Source organism: Cebus imitator, unplaced genomic scaffold (genome assembly GCF_001604975.1).
Source record: "Cebus imitator isolate Cc_AM_T3 unplaced genomic scaffold, Cebus_imitator-1.0 Scaffold71, whole genome shotgun sequence".
Classification (NCBI taxonomy): domain Eukaryota; kingdom Metazoa; phylum Chordata; class Mammalia; order Primates; family Cebidae; genus Cebus; species Cebus imitator.
Genome location: NW_016107386.1, coordinates 2,397,334 through 2,409,966, shown reverse-complemented (window position 1 = coordinate 2,409,966; position 12,633 = coordinate 2,397,334). Strand labels below are relative to the sequence as shown.

The following is a 12,633-nucleotide window of genomic DNA, read 5'->3' as shown; positions in this document are numbered from 1 at the left end:
CCCAAAATGCTGGGATTACAAGCGTGAGCCACTACGCCCAGCCTTGGGGCTTGGAATTTTAAATTAACACCATCTCTAGATTTCTCCTATCCTCTTCCTCTCCAGATTTTCCTCCAGATTGCCTCCTGTACTCACCAGTTCTTCTACCAATGCTAAGAAGTTGGCTTTAGTGTAAAGTATTTAAGTAGCTAAAGACAAGAACCTTCTTTTTTTTTTTAATTGTACTTTAAGTTCTGGGGTACATGTGTTGATCTTGCAGGATTGTTGCATAGGTACACACATGTCATGGTAGTTTGCTGTCTTCATCCCCCTACCCCCAGCACCTACATCAGGTATTTCTCCCAGTGTCAGCCCTCCTCAACCTCCCCGCTCCCCCCAACCGCGCTGTCCCTCCCCAGATAAGAACCTTCTAACTTTTCATTTATGCTTGCATTAGCCTGAATCTTCCAATAGCCTCAGTAGCAGAGGTTTATAATTAAAGTTCAAAAAAAATTAATGAAAAATCTTTATATCATGTTAAATTACTTATCCTTTTAGCCAGGGAACAAAGAATAGCCCCAAAATTCAGAGTGAAGGAAGACTGTAGGAAACATGCCAGCATGAGGACAAGACCATGCACAAAGAGGGCATGGAGCTGACTGAACTGACCCACACCTCCCTTGAAAGATCCCCAATTGTCCACCCACTTTACCCAATCAACTCACTTTTCATTCTTCACACTACGCAACTGGACTGCCACCAAGCCAATCTCTTCCATGTTCACTCACATATTGACATTTTCACTTACATTGCCAGCACCAGCCTATCTCTGCCCCTGACTAATGCTTCTGGGGACTAGTCAAATTCATCCATTCTTTAAAATCTTGGTAGCGCCTCTACTTCCGTGACTCTTCCAAACATTCCTCTCCATGTCATCTGAACTGTTAGATGGAACCTACCAAACATCTAGGCATTGCTAGCTTTTCACAGCTATACATCTTATTGTCTAATTTAGTCATAAATTCCACAGGATCAAGTCTTAAACCACTTTATGCTTCTAAAAGTGGCTCTCAACGATCACTGTGCAGACAAGTAGAATAGCAGGAACCCTGCATAAGTGCACCATTAAATTTTAAACAATGTATAGAATTTATTTTTGTTCAACTGACGATCCACACTTTTACAGGGATTTCCATCAGACACTAAGCAAAAATGTTGCCCATGATACAATTTGCTGAAAATAAAATGAAAATTGCATGTTCAGAGGAACATATATGAACTTTACCTCAAAGGATATAAGAGAACAAGGTCAGGGCTACAAACAATTCTGTTCAAATATTAACACACCAGAGGGTGAACAAGTACATAGTGTAAATAATCATGAACAAGTTTTCAATTTTCTGAAACTTGCTTTTTTTTAAAAAAATGACATTCACTTTTAATCCTCTATCAAAAATTCTAACATCATACAAAACTATGTCTTTAACATAAAAAGTGAGAACCATGGTCCTAGCATAATAGGTATTTTGATAGATATTGCTTTGGAACTGCTCAAGCAAGAGTTTCCAAAACATGGTTCTCCCTTTGGCAAGTCACACTTAGAACAATACCTTAGCTCCAAAGGCCCTTCTCAAAATGTGTAACATACCACATCTTCAAGAAGTCAACCAAAGCCTCCAAATTCTTATTCCAGAGAGGCTCAAGGAAAAAAATCTGAGCAGATAAAGTATCTTAACACGGCAGCCACATGCCAAAGGTGTCTAGATAGTTTCAGAAGCACTAAGCATAACCCTGGTCCTTTATATGAATGAGCTTAAGATTCAGAACTTAGTGACTGTTCAATCCTTTTCCTCCTGGCATTGGTTAGTTTCTGTATTTGCACAGCACTTGACCAGTATGTGTGTTCTGCAAGATGTTAAAGAGATATTTAACAGTGAAAAAAAGAATGTTATGGTCAAAACAATTTGCACAATGCTGGCTGAAACAAAATTAAACAGGTCCCTATATCGCAGGACTTGCCAGTGCCTTTAATCTCCAATGGGCATTGTGATCCCCAGGAGAGGGAATGTGGTGCATAGCATTTCCCCCACTCATTTGATTATAAAATTAGTTTTTCAAGAGTCCCACAATACAACTTTTGGAAAGACTGATTTAGTACTTTTTAAAAACGAACAATGGCAAGAAAGATGCCAATTTGGGGGGAGGGGGCAGGGATAAGTGAACAGGCCTTCCTCTGAGACATGAATTAGGCACTAGCAGACCAAGAGGTAGACTTTGTTCTCATACCCTCAAAATGACTTTTCCCTAGACTCCTCATCTGAAATGTGAGAAATAATTACACTGCTCTGCTTCCCAGAGTTTTTATTGTTTTTAATCATGAAACTGTGTTCTATATTAATCATCAAAACAGGTTCTCAACCCAAGTGACCAGACTTCAAAATCCCTAGTGCTCTTCCAGCCTGAATGAAGGGATAGGAAGAATATGAACCAGACGTCACCCAGAAAGTTTCTACATCTCCAGCTTCTAGGCCATTATGATAAAGTCAAACTGCATCCAAAATAAGGGATGAAGTTCACCCTTAGCAACTCACTTCTAGAGGGGACAAACACACGTACCACCCATATCTGAACCTTGATTCAACTTTTCAAGGTAGATTTTCTAAAGAAAAACTCAAAGAAACATGGGAGGTCAAAGTTGGAACTACAGGGAAAAAAGAAAAAGAAGTACTCAAAGACCATTTTCCTTTCTTTAAAGAGAAGGAACTCATTACAGGGTTAGTGAGCAGGGGAAATATCATTCCTTTTAGTGACACAGCTTTCCAGGAAAAATATCTCAACATATTTACTATAAAACAATTTAATTTCCCTGTCCCATCACCTGCCACCCCATCCTCACCCCCCCTACAAAACCCACAGATTGTGGATTTCCTCTCATTCTTGGCAGAGTTACCAGAAGAAACATAATACCCCCTTCGGACTGCTCCCAACAGCTGCTGGAACAAGACGGGGGAGCTGGGGGTATCCCTCCAAAGCTGCCTCTAAAAATGACCATTCCCCCTTCCAACCCACACAGCCAGTAAGCATAAGACTTCCCTTTCTCTACTTTCTTAAAGGGGAGATCACAAAAACAGCAGCGTACCCTAATTCAAAATACGTGCTTCCAGCCCATCTATTCTCCTCAATATGACTCTAAACTGAAGCTTCTGTACAGTAACCACCACTCTATTTCTCCCCTAACATGTAGCTATTAAAAGTAATCCTCTACTACCTCACAAGACCAGTATTTCTTATTTGTTTAATCTACCAATCTCCAAGTTAGGGTTCCTATCAAACTCCTATTCACTATAATTTCCTATCTCTGCCCACCTGTCCCAATACCACACACTTCATACAAATACGAATTCCCCTCCAGGTCAAGAGACTCACACAACAAATGTCAAGAAACAAATTCATCAATGGCTACCCTACACTCCAGCCCTTTGCCCAATATCCCTTGCTCAATATCATCATACACTAAATACTCTTCAATTCTGTCTAAAAAAGCCCCATCACCAGGCAACAGAGACACTTCCAGTTATCCTTCAGCCTCTCAGCTGAGACCACCAACAAAGAAGTTCATGAATGTCAACTGGGGGCACAGGCAATGTCTCTCTTTGCCGAGGAGAAACTGGAGAGAACCTCCAGCATCATTCCCCAAAGGTGACAGCCAGGGTTGAGTGAAGACCGTGAAAACTGTACAAGAGCTGGGGGAGAAAATATAATGCAAGGAATGATTTGGAATCGGGGCAGGAGAAGGCGGAGGGATGAACTGGCTGACCCCAAATGTCTTTTCCATCTCTAACTCCTATGATTCTTTGACCTCCAATTTTGTGCTGTGGACAAGGAATGGAAAGTCAACAGACGTGGTGATGTTTTGAAAGAGGCTGGCAGTCTGCTCTTGTCATTTAGTGGCCTTTGCATGTATTTTTTAAGGTGTCTCCAAGCCCTGTCTTCATTTCACAGTTGTCACCTTTCTCAGCAATTTGAGCTCATGTCAAATACCAAAAAAGAAGAGGAAGAAGAAAGAATGTGCTGGCAATTAATTGTGGGCTAAAGAGGGGCAGCAGGCACAGGGGCCCATTGGGTGGCCCAGACTTCCAGGGAGAGCAATGTGGACAGTTTGGATAAAATGAAGAACTGACTCAAAATTGAGACAAGGCAACCAAACCGCTAACAAGAGGTAAATTCTTTCTCCACATAGTCTCATACTCAGTTTTAGAGAAAGCTCACGTATTTACATGATTCAAGGTATATAAATACATTCTTAATTACCATAACCATCTTGATTCAACTGATTACAATTGGAGTTCCATCTGAGCAAGACTGCTGACTAGGAAGGACTCTCCTCAAGAGTAAACCAAATCTCTGGATTCTCAACCTTGATTCAGTTGACACACCTGAGGTAAATTCTGAAGCTTAGCAAAAGTCAGCTTCTGCAGATCAAAGTGGGAAGTCTGCCAATTTTCACTGAAAATTCAAAACCCAATTTTCTCCTTTTTTTTAAACAGTTGAACTCATCTTAATTTTCAAATATTTTTGGAGCCTGGTCTCAAGAAGAATCTGTCTAAATTTCTCCCTGTTCCATGATTACATGTCAGGACCAAAAATTAATCCAGTGCCAGGGTCAACCCAGAGCTAAGGTTAAGCTGTCACAAATAATTCTAAGTCACACATTCAAAAATAATTTTTTTAAAAACCTGTATACTTCCTCAGTGACCTCACTGTCAGTTGGGGATCTCAGCAGCTCAAGCACAATCTTTACCTTAGATGAAGGTTCCAGGTGCAAAAAACTGAAAAGTATAGAGTACTGAAGTATTTTCAGAGCTCTCATTCCAGTATGAATTCACACTACAGATTGCTCATCTCACAGACTGTGAAGACACTGGGTTTCTCCATGTTTCTGCCTTGAAAGCTAGAAAATTCAGGCCCTGGAAAGGACATAAACAGCTTCTATATTCTCATGGTCTTAGAGGAGGCCTCTTCCACTCTTCCAGTTCGCATTTGGAGGTAACGGTTGCACTAGAGCATGCCCTGCTTCCACAGGTGTACTATTTTATTTTGAACCTGTAAACTATATTTTATTAACTCATAGAAACCATTAAAAATAAGACCTTTCCAAATGCTAAAGACAATAAATACATCCATATACGAAACCATTCAGTGAACTAGAGAACAAACAGGTGACTCTCCTCCCTGGGTAAGGCAGAAAACTGGAGAAAACCTAAGCTACTTTGAGTTGTTAATTGTTTTCTGAAGATCACAGTTTAGGCCTTAAAGGTAACCAGTTAGCAATACCATCTCCATTCAGAGTTAGCAAACTATATGCTTTCTGGGCCAAGAAAATGCTCTTAAGCACAATCATTTTAAAACAAATAAACACACTCTGCTTATCTGTGTCTATCTCACCACTCTGGACGTTAATCATCACTGAAATAGATACCCCAGGCCCCCAGCCTCAAAGAGCTCCAAGGCTATAGGACCCCTCCACAGGAATGAATATACATGCCAGGACAAACACCTCAGGAGCCTCACTCCCTAAACACCTATTGTTAATTCCAGGCAAATCTATCATAGGCAAATGCAAGAGAGCACCCAGGAACTGCTCAAAGGCTATTTCAAATAAAATTCCTGTTTGAGAATATGTAGCACTTAATTCAGGAGGAAGAGGATTAAGTAAGCTTTCTTTAACATAAGACTGGCAATAGTATCTTTTAAAAATAGCTTTACATTGCATAGAAATATTTTTTCTATTATTTGCGTTTGTTAATTTTCAGTAACAGAATTTGCAGAGAGCACTCCTGTTCTCCCCCCATCATACTGTGTACTTCTTGCATTCAGCCTACGTTATCAGCTGAGAGCTGAATTCCACTGTTTTGTTCTTGTAAACTGAAATAGGTTAGTTTGTCCTCTAACTCTTTAGGGAAAATTTGAAAGATTGCCGTATGAAACATTTCTTTGATTTTTATTGTTATATTCAGGATATTTCTACTCCCCTAGGCTTCATAAAATCTCCAAACAAAACTGATTGTAAATCAGATGACTGACTCAACTATCTTTGTGTCCCTCAAAAAATAAAATAAAAGCTTAGGATACTTGCAAGTGTTCACTGTTCAGGCAAGAGGCCTAATGGGAAGCAAATTATTTGTTTGTGGTTTTAAAGTGTCCAGAATGCCTTCAAGCACAAGTATAACACCATTAGCAAATCACAAGGAACCAAAGCAGTTCATCTTACTCAACAAAGCTATGATCAGTTAGGAACAGCCAAACTGAATAAGACGTGCCCTGGGCCGGAAGGTCAGTAAACCTTAGCAGTTTGTGTTTCTGAGAATCAAGAGGCTCTTCAGCCCAGAGTACAGGCCCTAAGTCCACAGGTTCTGCTGTCATGTTTCCAAAAACATTCAGGACAGGTGAAAGAAACCAAGCAGGGTGTGTGTGTGTGCGCGCGTGTTTTCCCCTTTGTCTTTAGGCAGCACCTCTGAGTCAAACCAGCCCCACTTATGCTATATACAGACTAACTAGAGGAGAAGCCAAGCAATTAAAAAGTTCCATTTTACAATTTATTGAGTGCTTACTATGTGCTGAATGCTGTACTAGCCAGCATTCTACATTTAAGCCTAATTTTACCAGGCAAGTTTATTCCCATTCTTTATAGATAATAAAACCTAGGCCCAGTGAGGTTATGTGGCTTCTGATAAAATCAACTTTTGTGTAATGCTGATAAAAACGCATCTCACTTATCTAGTCTGCAGTTAATTAGCCCAAAGCATGAACAACAGCTCTGCCACCATCCAGTCATACTTTTGCTGTACTTTGGAATCAGGTTTGCTGACTCCCTAAGTGAAGTGGGGTACATGCCTTCTCCCTCCAGGGATGACAACCACCTCTCTCAGTGGCTTATTAAGTCTCCGCAGCTGTCCAGGAACAGACCACACTGGTAAACATTCTCTCCACCTGCTGTAACACACATAACTTCTTCCCTCAACCCAGAAAACCCGAGCAGTGACCCTGCTCTTTATCAAGGGCTATGGTAAAACAACTTCCCTAGAAGGCCAGGACACCTTACCCTAGGACACGGGCAAGAAATCAAAACACACATGTTACCACGGTCAAATAATAAAGCCATACCATATGGCAGTCTCAAAGCATTTTACACCATAAATTCATAAATTCATTTTCATTTTTTTGTTATTACTGCTACAGAATGTAGACGCATTCCCAATATCTCTCTTTTAGAGCATTTGAAAATAAACACAACTTCTTTCATTTATTCACTCAATCTCTATATGAAGAGAAAGAAAGCCAAACTTTGCCTTGGCTGGCTTGAGTTCCAGTCATTTTAGACAACTTCTCTTATAGGTCAACTGCTAATATTCTTTGAAAGAGAATAACAAACTATTTCTGCAGGTGACAAGACTGCATGCCCAAGAAGTCCCAAAGAATCATTACCATGAACAAAATCATCCTAGAATAAAATTTAAAACCACAAATCCAAAATTTACTTATACTCGTTTTCTACATTCAATAATACCCAGCCAGAAAACATGCCAAAGAGAGTACATTTGCAATAAAAACGAAATGCATAACATATTTAGAAATACATAGGAGTAAGTGCAACAACATATATGTGAGAACTTTATCATGAGAACCACAGAAGTTCCTGGAAAAGCACAGAATTTTTTTTTTGATGGAGAGTTGAACAGAAGTGTGGAGGTGACACACACACATAAATCCAACAGGATAATCTTACCCTGACAGATACTAGACTCTACCAAAAAGTAACAATATTTAAAATAGTATGGAAATGGAAAAATATATCAGTGACACAAAATGAAGTTCAGATATAGATCCAATATAAACACATATTTATATGTGTATATACGTATATATAAACATTATATAGCAAAATAAGCTCTCCAAAACAAAGGAAAAGAGAATTACTTAACAAAGTTGTGATGAGAACTAGGTAGTCATTGAGGCTACCTAACAAAAATAGTAAGTTGAATTCACCTATTGCACCAAAAGTGATATTGATGCAAGTGTTAATATTAAAAAACCAAATTAGGCCGGGCATGGTGGCTCACACCTGTAATTCCAGCACTTTGGGAGGCCGAGACGGGAGGACCACCTGAGGTCAGGAGTTCAAGATCAGTCTGACCAACACGGAGAAGCCCCATCTCTACTAAAAATACCAAATTAGCCGGGCGTGGTGGTGCATGCCTATACTCCCAGTTATGCCGGAGGCTGAGGCAGGAGAATTGCTTGAACCTGTAAGGCAGAGGTTGTGGTGAGCCGAAATCATGCCATTGCACTCCAGCCTATGCCCAGACAAGAGTGAAACTCTGTCTCAAAAATAAATAAATAAAATTATAAAAAAACCAGTGGAAAACAGATTTATCAGGTCTGTGGAGGAATTATAAATTTGTCAGCTATGGGGGAAAACAGGAAAAAAATCACAAAAGACTGGCAGAGCCTAATAAAGTGTAAAACAGTAAAGTAAAATCAATTGACTGGGAAAACTGGATCAAAAATGGCAGACTAGATTCTAACATCTAAGACCCACAAAGATTCCAAATTTATAAGAAAAACACAAAGACCCCAGTAATAAATGGGCAAAGAGTGGGAACAGACAGTCTCGCAGGTAAAACAAACACCTGGGAAAATATTTATCCTGGCCAGTGGTAAAAGAGATGCAAAATAACACAAATTTGATACCTTAAATGCCCACTAAAGTAGCAAAGATATTCTAAATTCTCACATAAAATTTTTTCACTCTGTACTGGTCCCCCTCTAACTTGGTACAGTACCTCTGCAAATCATAACCTCTGCTATAATGCCACCTTGAGACTTTATCCTAAGGAACTAATTTTTTTAAATATGTATGGTATGACATGTAGCTTATATTTCAGTAAAGCTGTTACTCAAAAATGCGTTATTTCATTATCGATAATAGTAAAAAGCTGAACACAACATGTAAGTTTAATAGTAGAGGGATGTTCAATCTCATGGGACAGCCCACAAACATTTACTATGCATCTATTCTGTTAGGATCAGTAAGATAGCAACTATGTGTGCACCTGAAAAGTTTTTAAATGAAAATAATTGTCTAGAGGTGATGGTATTATAGCTTTTTATGTTTTTAAAAACTTTCTCTAATGTTGTCATAATGTGCTAGAAAGAACTACCTTTTTTCAAAAAAAAAATGGGTGGAATAGGGGCAATCTGAAAGCTCTCACTCCCTCAATTCCCTACAGGTTTTTTTCCTCCTATTTAACAGCTTAAGTGGCTGAAGAAAGTTTTTCATTCACAGGTCTCAGACCCTACCAAAACAGGCCAAACTGCAATACCATGTCTTGCGCACAGCCTAGACCAACTTCAGCCTCCTGCCTCAAGCAGGCCCCCTTTTTCGTGTGGAGTCATAAACTATGGCTGAACACTAGGACGGAGGGCCTTCCATTAGGGTCCGAAACCTGAAGCTTAACCTTTAGAAGAGGGTAGGGAGGATGAAAAATCAAAGGCCACAAAAATATGATGATACGCCACTTAAGGAACCTGGGTCCTAGACCTGGACTGGAGGAGTGGTCCAAAGCACGAAGAAACCACATAGACCAACCTGGCTCCTCTGAGGCTAAGGAGCCGGGGCAGTTAAACCTCTGCAAAAAGACACAATGCAAAGCTGTAGAGAGTGCCTAAGATGACTAGTTGTGAGGACGGCCTATCGGGGAGGGTGCCCACTGAGGGATGCTCTCGGAAAGCTGCCTCAGATGGAGGCCTTGGGGAGGAGGGGCAGTGGGGTCTCTGAGAGTGCTCGGGAAAGGGTGTCGGCGGAGGCCAGGTGCAGGCCTCGGAACTCGGGGTGCGACACGTCCCTGGGCCCACCAGGCCGCGGCGCCCCGCCCTTTCCCAGGATGCGGGGCCGGCCCGGGGCAGGGAGCAGGCGGGCGAGCGGACGCTTACAGGTCGGTGCCGAGCCGCGTGAAGCCGGAGTTGAGCGAGGCCCGAGCTATCCGGCGCCAGAGCAGGTCGCAGCTGGTGAAGCGCCGCAGCCAGCGGCACACCTGGGCCAGGCGGCCGAGGGCCCGCATGTCCAGGTAGGAGCAGATGAGCAGCAGCAGCTCCTCCGGCAGGCGCCAGAGTGCAGGGCCCGCGGCCGGGCGAGCGGCCGACTCCCGAGCAGCTTCCTCCTCCTCCTCCCCGGCAGCTGCCGCCATGGCCGCCCCCGTCCCCGCGATGTCGGCCCAAGCCTGGCCCCCTCGTCCCTGTGCTCTTCCCGGCCTGGCGCCCTCCCGCCGCCTAGCCCTGACCCTCCATTCCTCCTTCTTCCCATACTCTTTTCCTTGTGCCTCCTTCCCGGTTCCTGCGCTCCCCTTATCTCCCTTGATGCCTCTCGCCCCGTCCTCCACGCTTCCGCCTCCCTCTGCTTCCTCCCTCTGGCCTGCCCTCGCTCCCGCCTCAGCCCCCGGCCCCGCTGCCTCCTTCACCGTCTGCGGCCCGGGCTTCCCTTCCGCCCCGCTTCCTCTTCCGCCTTGCCCTGCGCTCGCTTTTCCCTTCCCCTTCCCTTTCCTTCGCTTCCCCCTCGCGACCCTCCCTTCCTGCAGTTTCCTGGCCTCTCCGCCCTCGACCTCACCGGGCCCGCCGTTCCCGGGGGGCCCCGAGCGGCCCTGGCTGCCCATGAGCGGCCGCGGGGCCGGGCCGACGCGGAGCCCAACCCGAGCCGCCACCGCCGCTGCCCCGGGAGGAGGCGACACCATGTCGGACCGGGTCACATGGGGCGGCGCGGGCCGAGCCCTGGACCCGCCCCTCACACCTGCGGCCTTGGATCCACTTCAGGGAGCGGGCTGGGGCTGGGGTGCTGACACTATACCCGCATCCCCTGGAGCGCTTGGTGGAAGCACCGGAGTTGGTGCTGCAAACACGTGTGCCCCTTTCGAGGCCCTGCCTAAGGCCACCAGAGGACCACCTGCCCTCAGGAAGCGGCCAGCTGGAGCTCCTGCCCTCAAGAAGCCCCTAGTTGGGTGGCCTTCCCCATCTAGGAGCCCTCCTCTTCCTCGAGTGATGGCCCCTTTCCACGGGCCACCTATGGGGGTCCAACGACACTGCAGCCCTAGAAGATGGCAGGTTCCATAGCTTAGGTTCTCACACAGGCCGTGAAGCATAGTCCTGGCATGAGTGAGCTTGGGGATTAGACATATTTGGGGATTTGCAGTCTTCTAGATCCTGAGCCCATAACTTCAAAAACAGTCATGTATCAGGAAATGGCAAAGCTAGGGCTTCTTATCAGTCACCACCCAAGTGCAAGTTGACTCTCCAAGGACTCAGCATCCGTTCTCCCATTTAATACCACCCATTTAATTCACATGGCACTAATCTGAAGGGTCCAGCAGTGTCCCCTCATCACAGGTGGCTGCTGAGCATTTGAAATGTGGCTAATACAAATTGAAATGAGCTGTAAGTGAGAAATACACACCAGATTTTGAAGCCATACAAGAAAAAGAATGCAAAATATCTTTAACAATTTTATATTGGTTACGTGTTGAAGCATTAATATTTTGGATATGCTGTATTGGGCTAAATACAATATATTTTAATGTAACTACTAGAAAATTTTAAATTATACATATGACTTGCATTTGCGTCTCAGGTTATTTTTCTGTTAGCACTGGGCTAGGCAGTAAAACTTGGAGGGGAGGAAGATGCATGGTTCTGTCTGTTTATCCTGTACTCCAAATCCAGATAGGAAGGATTGGGGAGTTTTCTTTTGTACTTACCTACATCTTAACACCCATTTTCAGGGAGCAGGGAAGAATAAAAATAGACCCTGAAAATTATTCAACACCTAGCATAGCCAAAGAGAGACTTAGGGAAGCAACTACATTGTATTATGGTGATGCGAGAAGCATCATGTAACAAGGTCAGACCGGAATCTGGCTTTGCCCTAGAATTACTTTTTGATCTTAGCAAAACAACAACAAAAGCCCCACCTATCCTGGCCTTTTAGTGTTCTCAATCTGTAGTGGAGATAATGCCTCTGCCTTACTTTCGAGGGATAAATGAGATGATCCCTGTAAAATGCTTTGAACTCCTCTAAGAAAATTCTTAATAATAGTTACAGGTCAAATCCTGTTACAAAAAATGCCATCCCTTCCCCCACAAATGCAACAAAGACTTTGTGTAGAAAACGATTTCCAAACTCAAGGCAGTGGTTTATTAAAAGCAATATTTGATAGATTTCAATACAGCCAAAGAATTTAGGCCATCTTTCAGAGATCGTTATAAAGAAATTTACTTACTCACAGGTATCGTACGGTTAGAAGACTATTAAGGTAGGAATACTGCACATTTAGGTGATGTCATGAATTCAGCATTTATTGATTTTGCTACATTTGTGTCCTGTGAGCTACTTAGAAAGGAAGACAGAGAAATATAGCAGGAATATGGCTCCTGCATTTCGTGTTTAGATTTGTGTTAGAGATGTTTGTAATTTCTTACTGTTTGTGTATTTTTTAGCTCATTCACAATACATAGTAAAGCTGAGTAGTTGATCTATATCTCATTTTAGTGGAGACACTAAAACTTCTTTAAGCCAACATAAATCAAGTCAGGTTTAAAATCCATAAT

General features: G+C 43.0%; 1 protein-coding gene across 4 annotated transcripts in view; it reads right to left on the bottom strand.

Moving 5' to 3' along the window:
- The window catches only part of FBXW4 (F-box and WD repeat domain containing 4), an 84,320-nt gene extending 73,451 nt beyond the window's left edge, over positions 1 to 10,869 (bottom strand). The window contains exon 1 of one of the 4 annotated variants that reach the window (XM_037739510.1): positions 10,823 to 10,869. Coding sequence is in view for 3 of the 4 variants with exons in the window: in XM_017531190.2 (XP_017386679.1) it covers positions 9,973 to 10,766 (794 nt within the window). In the remaining variant the exon portion in view is untranslated. Of the gene's footprint in view, positions 1 to 9,972 lie in introns of all 4 variants that reach the window. The other 3 variants (XM_017531190.2, XM_037739508.1, XM_037739507.1) reach the window with 3 other exon arrangements.
- Positions 10,870 to 12,633: the final 1,764 nt, after the last annotated feature.